Source organism: Ceratotherium simum, chromosome 24, assembly GCF_057802395.1.
Source record: "Ceratotherium simum simum isolate JZ-2026a chromosome 24, ASM5780239v1, whole genome shotgun sequence".
In the NCBI taxonomy this organism is placed as follows: Eukaryota; Metazoa; Chordata; class Mammalia; order Perissodactyla; family Rhinocerotidae; genus Ceratotherium; species Ceratotherium simum.
In genome coordinates, this window is record NC_141923.1 from 45997024 (window position 1) to 46011533 (window position 14510).

Sequence of the window (14510 nt, forward strand, 5' to 3'; positions counted from 1 at the left end):
CCATCACGCACTTGGTGATGAGTTTTGAAATATCAATAAATTCTTATACTCATGTTTTGGAATCATAATATGCAAGAATACTTTTGACAAATGGCATATACCTTCTTGCAGGAATGGCACGATATTAAGAGATTAGCACTTCCTAAATACCCAGACTCATTAACAAAATAAAAGCTAAAAGGTAGCTCTTAACAGTGAAAAACAAAGTTATAGAAACTATACCAGAACCCCTACTGCTAACAGAACTGACTGCAATCACTTACAACGACACAATAATGCCCAACCTGGCCTCAATTTCGCTGGTCCCAGTATCTGCCAGCTGTCTCAAATTCAGGTTTTTGTGACAATTAGGGCCAGGTGAATAGGTATGTAAGTAAATACAAATCCACTACACTCAAGGAAATGTAACTACAAACATATACAAGATCAAAAAATTTATAAAAACTCTATTTTGCACAAAAAAAAAAAAAGTCCTTCAAATGTCACTAAGACTTGCATTTAAAATTCCATAGATTACTATTGGACACAAAATGCTATAGAATGCGGAATACAATGCTGAATTAATGAACTTTATTTACCCATCTGCAAAATTCAGCACTCCAGCTCCACATTTATTCTCAGCAGGAATTGTCAAAATGTTTGGCTGAATTGGCACAGTCACTTCTCTTGATCATTAAAAATAACTTCTCAATTACAATTCGTAAGAAATCTTTAAACCCATGGAACAACTTGAACTCAGGGAGAATATCCTTTATGGTTTGAAGGTACAAGGGGATCTGTTTCAGGAGTACTTTACATACTCGCGTCACGAGAACTATCCCTTATGCTAATATTCCATACTAAACATGACACATGCACCATTACTGTCCAGCTGCCTCAAAACCTGAAGTTTAATTTTAATTCCACCTCTTCTAAGGAACCATCTCCAAGAACACATCCAGAATTGATCCTTTCCCTGGACTTTTTAAAACTTATTTTCCACCTTGTCTGAGTTATCTTGGTGTGCCCCAAAGAACCTAGGAGAGTTCACCGTGCATTCTAGGTACACCCTACGTATTCAAATGTGTTTGTTAATTCAGCTAGATTGTTTGGCTCCAGGTTTTCATCCAAGTTCTCCTAACCACCCCAAGAGGCACGCTCTGGCTGACAAGAGCTTACACAGACAGCACAGGCCTCCTGAGCCTCTTCAGCTTCAAGCAGTCATCACCAAAGCTCAAACGATCAGGTAATCACAATAAACCAGCATGCCCAAAATTAAAGCTTCCAAGAGTAGATGAAAAAAGCAGAGATGATAGAAATGACAAATGTGGATGATAAGGAGATTTTATATTTAAATTGCAGTAAAATTCAATGCTTTAGTCGGATTCTAAGACAAGCTGCAGATTTTCTCTGTTCAGTGGACTATTTCTAGGAGTTAGCTTTACAACCTTGGAAGTCTTGTTCACTTTGTCCTGCAGCATTTTTTCAGTTGATGCCAATGCTTCCATTGCTTCCCAGTTTTTCTCCCGAAGGTCCTAATCATTTTTAGAAAAAATGATTTCAGTTTATCCATATTGAAAGATTTTTGCTTTTTACTTCATCAGTATTTTGCACTGCATTTAAATGCTGGTTACTGCAAAATTATTTCAATGGGAAAATATGTATATTAGCAAAAAAATAAAAAGCAATGTTTAGAAGTTTGAATGAGAAAGTAAAGATGCCCACTTCCCGTGTTTTAGTATATACACCAAATATGTCAGCTTTCAAGTAATTACTGTGCACATGTAACAAAGAGGAAAGCATTCAAAAGTAAATACACAAACCAAGATTACAAATATGATTTCCAGTACACGGATTTTTAGAGGATTGAGGACACAGCAAATACACAAGCACTGCAAACGCTTTACACGTGATTTTTAAACAAGGCCTAGGATCATTTGTGGAACTCTTCCCCTGCAGCATAGCATTTTTTCTCTAAATAGGTTTTATTGAATTAACACATTTCAAGTCTATCTAGGAATGACATGGTAACTCACTGTGCTTCTCTACCTGTCTTGGCATGGTCAAATGTATGCCACAAAGCAACCTGACAGGAATTGTAGGAGCTACTTGATTGAGGCAAACAGGGAGGCTGGAAAGCCATAAAACACATTCTCTTGGAAGAGAAACAGAGGTCACTGGAAACTGAGCTCTGAAAAGATCTATTTTAACAGTATTTCACTAGCAAATACGAATAAGGACAATCGGCTGTATTTCAATCTTTCTTCAGATTTAGAAATCTAAACAGATTAAAAACAAAAAATGAAAAGCCAATAATCACCACTTATTGAATGCTTACTTATGCGCCAAACAGTGTACTTGGCACTTCACATAAATTCTCATTAATCTTCACAACAACCCCAAGAAGTATCTATTCCCATTTTATCGATGGAAAACCCATAGCTCAAGCAGGTTAAGATATTTGGCCAAGTATACACAGCAAATGAAGTGGCAGAATGGATGGACTGACGCCGCAATCTGCTGGTCTCCAGCCTCCCGGCTCCCTTCACACACTTCAGTGCCTCCAGCACTGCTGCTGCCACATTAGACTGGCACTACTACGTCCTCCTTGTCTGAGAATCCTGATAATAAAGCCGGTACCATGTTAGCAGCATACTGGCAAGTTCACCTCAGGTTTTGTGGCCAAGTGCAATGCTGTTAGTAATGTTACACAAACACACAAAGGGCAATTCACATACCTAATTTTGACAAACTCAGGGGTGCAGGAACATGTCAACTTGTTAAATTAACAAATTAACGCAAACTTCAAAAAATTTAACTTTCATTAAAAAACACATATCAATTTACTATCAATATCCCCTTAGATATCAATAATATTTTTAACCCTGCTCAAGTCAGCAATCATACTCGGGTGTCAAAAATTCCTTATCTAGCAAGAATGTCTGGATTCTATTTACAAGTGTCACCTTCTGGTCAGAGAGAATTTAAGAAATTCACCTAAATTCACTATTTGTCTATTCACTAAAAGTACTAGAATTTATATTTCTTAGAGCACTATCCCTACCCATTCTAGCATAAATGTATTCAGGTTCTTAGCCCTCTATCACGCTTAATTAAGAAAATTTGAACCACCTCTCAGTTAAAAAAGGGAGGTTCCAGAAGGCTTTGAAAGACATTTAATTATTGAAAATACTGGGTTTGAATACCGGCAGACTTTTAGTTTACAAAACGGCTAACGCAATCACAATACGAGGAAATACCTTTGATTTTAAAATACTGAGCTGAAAGAATAATTTTTCCAAATAAAAGTTCAACAGAAAGTCAATTGTATTTTAGTAAAGAAATCTGAAGCTGTAATAATTATAGCTTCAATATTTAAAATGATACTTAGAAGTGTACAAATTGGTCCTTTCATTCATTAAAAAAATCTGCTCTCCAATAAAATGATTACCCCAATAAACCTCCCCCAAAAGCTACACACAAAATAGTACTTTCTTACAAAGATTAAGAAGAAATCTAAAGCAAAAGCAGATTAAAAAAAAATTCTGAACCATGATACTTCAGTGAAGTAATAAAAAGAAAAGCTTTATTCTGATAAAGACTTGCTTACATTGTTTTTCTTCCTCTGGTGTTCAACAGCATCCATCAAAGAATCTAACTCTTTCTGGAGACGAGTTATTTCTTTCTCTCTTTCTGAAATTCTAAATCAGAACATGAATACATACAGCAATATTTTAGGTAAACAGTAAATATAATATGTTATAACAAAATAAAAACAGTAAGTAGATGACGCTTTGAAAAATGCATTAACTTAATAGGCAAACTCTTTAAGCTTAGCTACTATTACCATAGAAAGCCTATCTATGAATTCTTATTTTCAGAAATGACTTTTTAAATAAATTTTCACAATATGACATGCTGACATTTGAGCTAAAGATAAATCTTCCTGTAAGAAACAGTTCATGAATACATGAACAGCGGTAGTTGTAGTTATTTCTATTTTTATCTGAGGCAGTAAAGTAGCTATTTTCAGAAGAGTGAAAACTGATGTAAAAGCACTCCCTTAAATGTATTATTTTTTTTCCAGAAGGTAATGAAATCAGTTATGACTCTCTTCAAGTGGCTAACCCAAAACAACAGTATGATATTAATGTGAGGTGGGTGTCCTCTTATGATTTTCATAACAGTCTCAGGATGCATGTTCTTCTGGTTCTGTCTAATGAGCTAGTTATTTCCCAGAAATGCAGAAAGCAATGGCGGCAAAGATTCACAATTCGATTCTGTTATAGTTGAGAGTGGCTTAGGTAGAAAGTTAAATTACAAACAGCTCTCCCCTAAGAATCAGGCTCTAGACAAGGAGTTGGCAAACTAGGGCTCTGGGCCAGACCCACAGTCAGTTTTCATACGGCCCTCGAGCCCAGAGCTGATTTTATGCTTCTAAAGGATTGTTAAAACAAAACATTAAAAAAAAAAAGTATGAAACAGAGACCTATGTGCCCACAAAGCCTAAAATATTCACTATCAGGCCATTTACAGAAAAAGTTTCTTGACCCTTGCTACATAGTCCAACTCAAGACTCAATTTAACAGTAAATAATTCTGAACTAGTAAACCACCAACTCTATAAACAAGATGGAAGAACATTTAGATTACTTGCATCACCTAATATACTTAACGTAGTTGACATTTAACATCTTGAAACATACCCACTTATCTGAAATGACCTTAAAGGCAGCCTCTTAGAGAAAAATAAACAGGCCAACAATATAATAAAAATGTGTCAGTAAAAAAAAAGTCTCCTTAAAAGAGAGCAACCATAAAGATTATGACATTTTTTAAAAATGCAGATGCTAAACCAAAATTTGCATCATTCAATTCCACAACACAAAAAGGATAATTGAGATAATTTAAGGTAAATCAGTAAAGCCTTCAAAGTATAGTTTAATTTGATTAGATGTTTTCTGAAGGCCTGAAAAATCAAAATTTCCCTCCACAAAATATTCAAAGAAATCCAAATACCATGAAATACCACGAAAAGGTACATTAGCTCAATCAAAGGCACAGCTAACCTCTACTGACGGGAAGTTCAAGAAATCTAACAAGAACTGTAAAAATTAGGTTGTCCATTTGCAGTTACATTAAATTGCTTCTCTGAGAGCTGTTTAACACATAAAAACTGTTAACCACTTCCCAAACTGTGAATCCAAATTATTACTTACATTTTTAATAGTTCTTCATGAGGGGGAAAAGAAGATGCCTATTAAAAATGAGTTAAATGTTATTTCAAAATAAAGTTTTCCACGAGACTTCAAAAAATTAAAACTCTTCTCAGATATAAATTAAGACAACACCAAAGGTAAAAAATACCATATATTCTATATGCCTGTCACCAAGTAATTCTAATAAAAACATACAAATTTATAAAATATACTGAGTGCTAAATCAAAATCTTCATTGTCACTACATACTTAAACTCTTCATTTAGCAAGTATTTATCAATTTCCTACTATGTGCAAAGCACTGAATTAATACCTTAAATTTTCATACTGTATAATTCATATCTGACTACATTAAGCTTTCAAAAGTCAAAAAAATATCATAAATGCAGTCAAAAGAAAAACTAGGAAAAGTTAGTTAACTTGCATACGACAAAAAGCGAATTTTACATATGTAAAGGTACACAGCCCTTTACATATGGTCTTTAGTCCTTGATGACTACGATTTCCCAAACTAAACTAGTAAAGCTTCTTGTCGACAAGGACTCATATTCTCTTGCCTCTCAAAATACTTCCTAGTCTATCCATATACATTCATAAAATAAACTAATTTAAAGAATATTTTGGTAACATTTTTTTAAAAAACACATTTTTATTTTATATTTACCAAGCAGAATTATACTTTAAAAAGTATTTTAAATAATGGTAAACTACTCACATTTCTTAGTTTCTCTTCAATTACTGATGTTTTGTTTGGGGAAAGGGCAGGTAGAATATACAGATATGTTTAAACTGACCTCTATAGGATTTTTCTATATGAGGAAGATTCACCCTGAGCTAACATCTGTTGGCAATCTTCCTTTTATTTTTTTTTTTGCTTGAGGAAGATTAGCCCTGAGCTAACACCTGTGCCAGTCTTCCTCTATTTTGTATGTGGGATGCCTCCACAGCATGGCTGATAAGTGGAGTAGGTCTGCGCCCGGGATTCAAATAATCCACAAACCCAGGCTGCCAAAGCAGAGCACGCAGAACTTTTAACCACTTGGCCATGGGGCCAGCCCCTAAAGGATTTTAATTGACTTGCGAAGAAAATCATTCTAGGGGATCTGAAAACATAGAAAAAAGACACATAACAGAGCTGGAATACAGACACTGATGTTATTTGTGTACACTTTATAAATTATAGATTATTTTATCTTGGAAATGGCATAACAAATTGCTTTGTTTTCTGGAAATTTGATAAACATTTATAAATAAAACAACATATACTTTATTCTCAGTGAAAAGGCAAAATGGTAAGAATACTTACAGACAGTCACAGGTTATCTACCACATAAACAAAAGGCAAGCCATCTACTAGTACCCACCTGTTGGTAGTTTTGTTGCTTAAGTTGCTCAATTTGAGATTTAAACAACTTGTTTTCATCTTCTATCTCCTATTTAAACAAAAATTAAACATGAATACCTGGACAGAGTTTATTTTCCATATAAACTTGTGCAACATATCACACAAGCCAGGAAAATTCTAAAATATAATAATTTTAAAAGGGTGGAGGGGCCGGCTCCATGATGTAGTGGTTAAGTTCGGAGCGCTGTGCTTTGGCAGCCAGAGTTCACGGGTTCGGATCCCGGCTGCAGACCATACCACTCATCAGCCACGCTGAGGAGGCAACCCACATACAAAATAGAGGAAGACTGGCACAGATGTTAGCTCAGAGCTAATATTCCTCAAGCAAAGAAAGAGGAAGACTGGCAACAGACGTTAGCTCAGGGCCAGTCCTCCTCACAAAAAAGGGGGGTAGGCAGTGTAATAAACCCTACATTAAAACACATTACAAAATTAAAATCATTAAATTATTCAGTACTAGCCTGGGAGTGGGTACATCTCAATGAAAGAAAATAGGATCCAGAAACAGACCCAGATAGCTATAAGAATTTAGTATAGAGTGACATTTGAAATGAGTAGGGCAAGTTCTAGTGGTATTTTTGGCTGGATATTTCTCTGTTGTGGGTGGCTATCCCACATACTGCAGGATGTTTAACAGTACCCATAGCCTCCATCCACTAGAGGCAGTAGCACCCCTCCACCAGCTGTGACAACCAAAAATGTCTCCAGATACTGCAAGATGTCCCCCGGTGGGCAGAACCACTGCAGTGAAGTGATAATGGATTATTTAATAATATGGCTAGCCTTCCTTTTTTTTTCTTTTTTCTTTTTTTTTGTGAGGAAGATCAGCCCTGAGCTAACAACCATGCCTATCCTCCTCTTTTTGCTGAGGAAGATTGGCCCTAGGCTAACATCTGTGCCCATTTTCCTCCACTTTATATGGGACGCCACCACAGCATGGCCTGACAAGCAGTGCATTGGTGCGTGCCCAGGATCTGAACCTGGGCTACCAGCATCAGAGTGCGCACACTTAACCACTACACCACAGGGCCAGCCCCATAGCCTTCTTTTTTTAAAGGCTGAAATGTTATTCTCATAACTTACTCAAATAAATAACATATGAATTAAACATCTAAACAAAAAAATAAATTATAAACATTAGAAGAAAATGTGAAAATATTTTCATGATCACAAAGTAGGAGGTATCTTTCAAGACTTAAAACTCCAAAATTACTTATATGTGAGTACATAAAAGTTTTAAACTTCCAAAAGAGGGGAAAAAACACAAAGTCAAAAGAAAAACTTAAGAAAAGGAATCACCTCACATATGACAAAAGGCTCATTTCCCTTATTACGTAAAGAGGACCAACCTTATAAATTAGTAAGAAAAACTCAACCCAGAGGAACAAATGTGGGAAAAATTAAAGGCTAATTCATTCACAAATGAAATCCAATTTATATACAATCAAATGCAAATTAAAACAATCCAACCATCTTTCAAGCATAATATCAAATGTTTCATCTGTGTCAGTGTTAGAGGATGAAAAGGAAATGGTCCCCTGTTGGCAAGAATGTAAATTGGTAAAGACAATTTTGGAGGGCAATTTAGCATTACTGAACAAAATTAAAAATGAATGTACATAGGAGGGAGAGGGGATGTGACAGAACCAAGCCCTGGAGCACAAAATGTGACCAAGAGTAGTCTGAAACAGCACAGGCCTCTAAAATTTGCTACCACTTCAAATCAACGTTCTCTAAGTACTTTCAATATTAACTACATGAAAGTTAGGAGATACTGATTTTCTATTTTCTCTCTTTCAAAAGAGGGGAAAAAAGTCTGCATGAACCTTTGACCCAAAATTTCACTTCTAGGAATCTTAAATACAGATATATTAGCAAAACTATTGAAAATATGTGTGCAAGGATATTCACTGTAGAATTGCTGTAACAGGAAATACAACTCTAAATAATCTAGGTATCCATAAACTAGGATTGGTTATGTAAATGATGATACAACCATACAACAGAATACCATGAAGCTATTTTAAAAGTTAAAGACAGAGGCTGGCCCCATGGCCTAGTGGTTAAGTTCAGCACGCTCTGCATCATCAGCCCAGGTTCAGATCCTGGGCGCAGACCTACACTGCTCGTCTGCAGCCATGCTGTGGCAGCGACCCACATACAAAATAGAGGAAGACTGGCAGAGATGTTAGCTCAGGGCAAATCTTCCTCAGAAAAAATTTAAAAAAAGTTAAAGATAGAAACGTGCTTATGTGGAAAGATCTCAAAAACATTATTAATTGGTCCGGGGGGAGAGCAAAATACAAAAGTGTGTATGGTTAAATATAGTATGTTTGAAAAAACAATTAAGGGGCCTGCCCAGTCATGCAGCAGTTAAGTTTGCGCATTCTGCTTCGGCTGCACAGGGTTCACTGGTTCGGATTCTGGGCACGGACCTACTCACAACTCATCAAGCCAGGCTGAGGCGGCGTCCCACACAGAAGAACTAGGAGGACCTACAACTAGGATAATACAACTATGTACTGGGGCTTCAGGGAGAAAAAAGAAAAAGAGAAAGATTGGCAGATGTCAGCTCAGGGCCAATCTCCCTCAAAAAAAAGATTACGTATACACACACACATTTTATGCATGGGCAATTTCTCAAAAGATATATAAACACTTGACAGCAGTTGTCTCTGAAGAATGAGACCCAGTATATGGGTGGGAGAGAGAGTCAATCTGGATTCTATTTTTTTTTTGTAGTAGTTAAAATTGTTTTAAAACATGCAAAAACAATAATTCACACAATAATTTTAAGTAATCATATTCACCTGTAACAACTTTGTTTTGCTAGAAAGATCACTCTCCCTCTCTTTTAGCATAGTTTCTACTCTCTTCATTTCATTTTCCTTTTCTTTCAACCTAGAATTTTTACAAAGACCATATGTTTAGTTATATAACTAAAAAAGGACAACCAGACTGCAATATCCCTAAGGAAACAAAGATAGCAGAAACAATGCCTATCAGCTCTTTCTCCCCAAATTACACCAACTTATAAATTTGTTTTAAAAGACAGTACTTCCAGAATCATTCAACTCAAAATCAATTACATCCCAAGACTGCTACCGTTTATTTCATACTTAACATTTCTTAAGCAAGTATGGCTTTATCTAGGAGGAAAATCTAAAATAAAAGCCATATTAATTGACACTGGAACTTACAATATGCCCAACCCTTTGTGCTGAATAGATGCTACATATAATTTAATATGGTTCTCCCTTACCTAACATAGACGTCTTACTATATCTAGTCCAAGTGAATCCCAATTGCCCTTGTCATCCTAAGCAACAGACCTCTAGCATAACACTTAGCACTATTAAAATGATCTGTTTAACTATCCATTTCCTCAGGGCAGGAACCCATTTTAGCCATTTCAGTATTCCCAGTGCCAGAGGGCATATAAGAGGATCTCAAATATTTGCTGAGTTGAATACTGTTTTTATCCCACCTTAATCTAGAAAGAATTTCAAGATGTTTATAGGTCTACATGAAAAATAACAAAAGAGCATACGTGAAGAGTGGGATTAAAAAATGAAAAAAGAACAGCAAACCTTAAATACATTTTGCTAAGTGAAAGAAGCCAATCTAAAAAGGCTACATACTATATAATTCCAACTATACAACATTCTGGAAAAGGCAAAATTATGGAGACAGTAAAAAGATCAGTGGTTGTCAGGGATTTGGGGGAGGGGGCGGTTGGAGGGAGGGATGAATAGGTGGAACACAGGAGATTTTTAGGACAGTGAAACTAACTTTTATGATACTGTAATAATGGAAATATGTCACTATCCATTCATCAAAACCCATAAAATGTACAACACAAAGAGTGAGCCCTAATGGAAACTATGGACTTTAGTTAATAACAATATATTGATATTGGTTCATCAGTGGTAACAAACGTACCATACTAATGCAAGATGTAATAATGGAAATGGGAGAAGGGGGTACATAGGAACTCTACTATTCTCTCAATTTTTCCTGTAAACCTAAAACTGCTCCCCACCCAAAAAATTCTATTAATTAAAAAAAGAAGAATATGAGGTAGAAATAAATCTAAATCACATACTTTAATGATCTATATAATTACTACAGATAGGCCACAAACGTGTCTTTAAGCTTTCTATTAGCAAATAAGACAAAAGGACCTTGACAGTTACACAATGTCCATAAGATAAACAATTAGTAGTACAAATGAGCAATCTTAGTGCCAAGAACAGAGACATCACTTTTGTCTTCATAAAGACAACGACCTAATAAATATCCTCAATATCTTACTTTTAAAAACACAGTTTCAAAGGGCCACTTCTTAAACATCAATAAAGACTGATGGCATCACATCAAAGCAAAATCTCTTAAAAGTAATTCTACAGGAGCCAAAGAGATGAAGTCCACATACTGTTCTCACCACTGTAGAATGATATAGCTTAAGAGAAAAGACTTTATAGGATAAAAAATTGCTCTAGAATGAACATCTACAAAGACTGATATCTCCTATGGGTAGGATCAGATTATCAGATTCAGTATTTTTACTATTCAGCATAGCATAACTGATATGACAACATTCACTATTTTCCCCAATAAGCAAATTGCTTTTACAGCAAGATTCAATATTCATCATCAAGATTACAGCTAAGATTATCTTCTGGTTAATTCAGAGATGTTTTTCTTTCAAATACTAAAAGGATTTAATTTTGAAATAAATTTAACGTCTCTTTACAATAATTGCATACTTTAAAAAATAAATAAATAAAACCAGTTTATATTAGCAGAAAGAATATTTCAGAAAATGGGTTGGAAGAGTTTAGAAAGCATAAAGTCTCCAAGTAACTGAAAGCACTTAAAGGGCCTCTGTTTTATTACACTAAACAGAGACTTAGCTTATTTGTCTCTGTATAATTCCTACTTAACAAGAAAGTTAATTATTTAGAAGAAACTCATCATAATATTCAAGCACATTCTGGAAAATAATAAGTTCCTCTTTAAAATGCTAGCTAAAAACTTACACAGTCTCCAGTTCTTCAAATCGTGATGCAGAACATGCCTAAAACACAGATTCACAGTTTTAATTTTAACACCAAATGATCAGGAACTACAACGTATATACAGAGAATTATTCACCAATAAAATAAAAACATAATTATATATGGTAAATTTAAGATTGGGCCATTTATAAAAGAAAGACAGAATTTTCTTTAACTTAATTTTTAATATCCATTTCTTAGAGGATTACAGATCAATATACCAATTAAACACAGACACAGGATGAGCTTAAGAGTCCATCTGAAAAAGTAAAGATAGGAAATGCTTTTCAGCTTAGGCTGACAAATCAGACAGTAATAGACCTGACAGGGATAAAAGTTAACTTATTCTATCAACAACAACACCACAATATGGTACAATAATAATTTTTATAGAAAAGAAACTCAAAGAACATATTAACTTCTTTACTTTCTGGTCAAATAAAGATTTCCCCTTTTTTATGTAATATACTGGTACTGTTTATACTATACCTCTTTCAAGTTATATTGTGCTACCTCCTGAACATGAGCTTTTAAAGATTCATTTTCTTCTTGAAGATCCTGAAAAAAATATATAGGTGTGAATTAAACTGATATTCAAGTATAAAACAGGTGTTTACTTTTGTTTTTAACTTCTCACCTGTAACCATTTCCCTCTACTGGTTAAGTCTTTCTCCTTCTCTTCTAAAACAGTCTTCATGGCATTCATCTGTTCCTCCTTTCCTTTTAATCTGACAATAAGTTAATAAGAACTATCAATGACAATGTTACATGACCATTCAAAGCACAAATACTGAAAGCTGGAAAAGTGTATTTTAGGTGGTACTCACAACCCAAACTGATTAAAACAAACTAAAATATAAATATTTTAAGTATAAAGGCATACAAGATTTTGGAGATATAAAAATTAAGAAGTATAGGATGAGTAAAGAAAACAGTTCCATCTATCACTGAAGATCCAGATATTGAATAAATTAAAGGAACTCTCCTCTCATGCCATATCACCCTGTTTAAGGCAATACCAGCAAATTCAGACAGCTTATCACAACTGGTTTGGGTATGAAATACATAGTCAGTTTCACAGTGGCCATTAAAATGGTCAAAGAGCAACAGCTCAGTTTAAGTTCATATTCAGATTATAAATCATGAAAAATAAAACTTCCATTCTATCCCCCTTCCCATAAAAAAACCTATAGTTAAATCCTAATGAAAACCTTAAAAACCCTTGGCCTTTTTGTGACATAATTTGATTTTCTCTAAAATATTACTTGAAACCACATAAAAAGAAACTATGATTTTCATTATATTGTACTTAACTTGTGGAAAAGAGATATTAAAAGTAAATGAGAGAAACGGTACTTACAAGTTCTGAAGCTCTTGAACTTGAGAAGTGACAGATAACTGAAATACAAAGAAAAAAGCAGGAAAAAAAGCAATTCATAATCCTTTCAATTTACCTTATTAAGCTTTATGATAAACTTTCAAATGTGTACACTTCAAATTACAAAGATCCTAGTTGAATTATTCATGCCAAAATGAGATGTGTTTTGATTTCACCTTCTCTTGACTCTAATGACAGTAAGAAATTAAAAAGATAAGAGGAGGGGAGTGGCAAGGAATATAGTTATGAATAGTAAGTCTAAATAACGTGATCCTTTTAAAATTGTGAAAATTCAAATATTAACTGTCCACATACCTCCCTACCACATCAGAGCTCTTTTCCTTTCCAGTCTTCAAGGCCAACTATTCTACATTGTCCTTCTTTAATTGCCTTTTCTTATCATACACAGTTCAATAGTACCTTTTATCCCCCACTGTCTTCTCATAGTCCCTTCAGTTTGTGGCTCAGATGTCAGTTCCTTAAGAGGAGACTCCTGAACTCTCAGTCTATATTAGAAGAGTCTGATCTTCTCATCACACCCTGTCTCCTTCCACACATTATCTCCAACCACTAACGCAACACTGTGACAAGTACGAGGAACTCTATGTATACTGCTGAACGAATCTGCTGGACGAATGAGTCACGTCCTCCATGCAATCTCACCGTTTTTTCAATTACACCTTATCAGATTAAATTCACCAAAACCCATCTATTTCCAGTAACCACATCTACCTCTGAAATCCCCCAATGAAATTCTCACTTTGTTCTACAGGAAAAGGTTGAGCAATATATACTCTATAACAAAACATTTTGGTCCATGCAGTTTAAAAAAAAAAAAAAGGTTAACAAAAGATCTACCAAAGTGTTTTGTTTTTTTTAAGTCGGCAAACTAAAATAAAACATTAATACAGGAAACTTTCTAGAAAAGAATCTTTAACAGTTAAAAGATACATTGATTAAAATATCAAGAACACTTTCTCAAATCAGGCAAAAAAATAAAAAGCACATAACCCAATACACTTACAGCACACTACTAAAAGTTTTTTTCTGAGTAACAAGAAAAAAACCAAACAGCTCATAAATACACATACACTAACAAATCTGTCATGCTATGGCTCTGGGATTTTTACCTGTTGAGCCTTTTCAAGCTGGATATTTCCTATTTCTTCTTTTAGAGCCTCTATTTCCTGTTTCAAATCCTTGACAATGACAAAACAGACAAGATTGGACAATGGAAACACAGAAATTGACATAAAATGCAATGTACAGACAAACACATGAAATTAAATGATATTCACTAAAGCTGGTAAACAAAAAAACAAAACACACAGTTTTCTCTCTCCGAATACCTGAATAGTTTTCTCCTTATTTGCAACTTTGAGAAGTTCAGCTTCCAGAAGCTCTTCCACAGACTTGATCTTTCCATCTTTTTCATGGATCCTTAGATAAAGAAATGCAGTATTAAACTTG

At 34.7% G+C, this 14510-nt stretch overlaps 1 protein-coding gene across 16 annotated transcripts in view; it reads right to left on the bottom strand.

Moving 5' to 3' along the window:
• Window positions 1–14510, bottom strand: part of KTN1 (kinectin 1) — a 102185-nt gene that overhangs the window by 19443 nt on the left and 68232 nt on the right. For 12 of the 16 annotated variants that reach the window (XM_087448469.1, XM_087448475.1, XM_087448463.1 and 9 more), the window contains 11 exons: window positions 14390–14480; window positions 14171–14239; window positions 13023–13060; window positions 12300–12390; window positions 12152–12220; window positions 11645–11682; window positions 9413–9503; window positions 6562–6630; window positions 5198–5235; window positions 3590–3680; window positions 1428–1514 (listed from right to left, as the gene is read on the bottom strand). In XM_087448469.1, coding sequence (XP_087304595.1) covers window positions 1428–1514; window positions 3590–3680; window positions 5198–5235; window positions 6562–6630; window positions 9413–9503; window positions 11645–11682; window positions 12152–12220; window positions 12300–12390; window positions 13023–13060; window positions 14171–14239; window positions 14390–14480 — 772 coding nt within the window. The remainder of the gene's footprint in view (window positions 1–1427; window positions 1515–3589; window positions 3681–5197; window positions 5236–6561; window positions 6631–9412; window positions 9504–11644; window positions 11683–12151; window positions 12221–12299; window positions 12391–13022; window positions 13061–14170; window positions 14240–14389; window positions 14481–14510) is intronic. The other 4 variants (XM_087448478.1, XM_087448474.1, XM_087448472.1 and 1 more) reach the window with 3 other exon arrangements.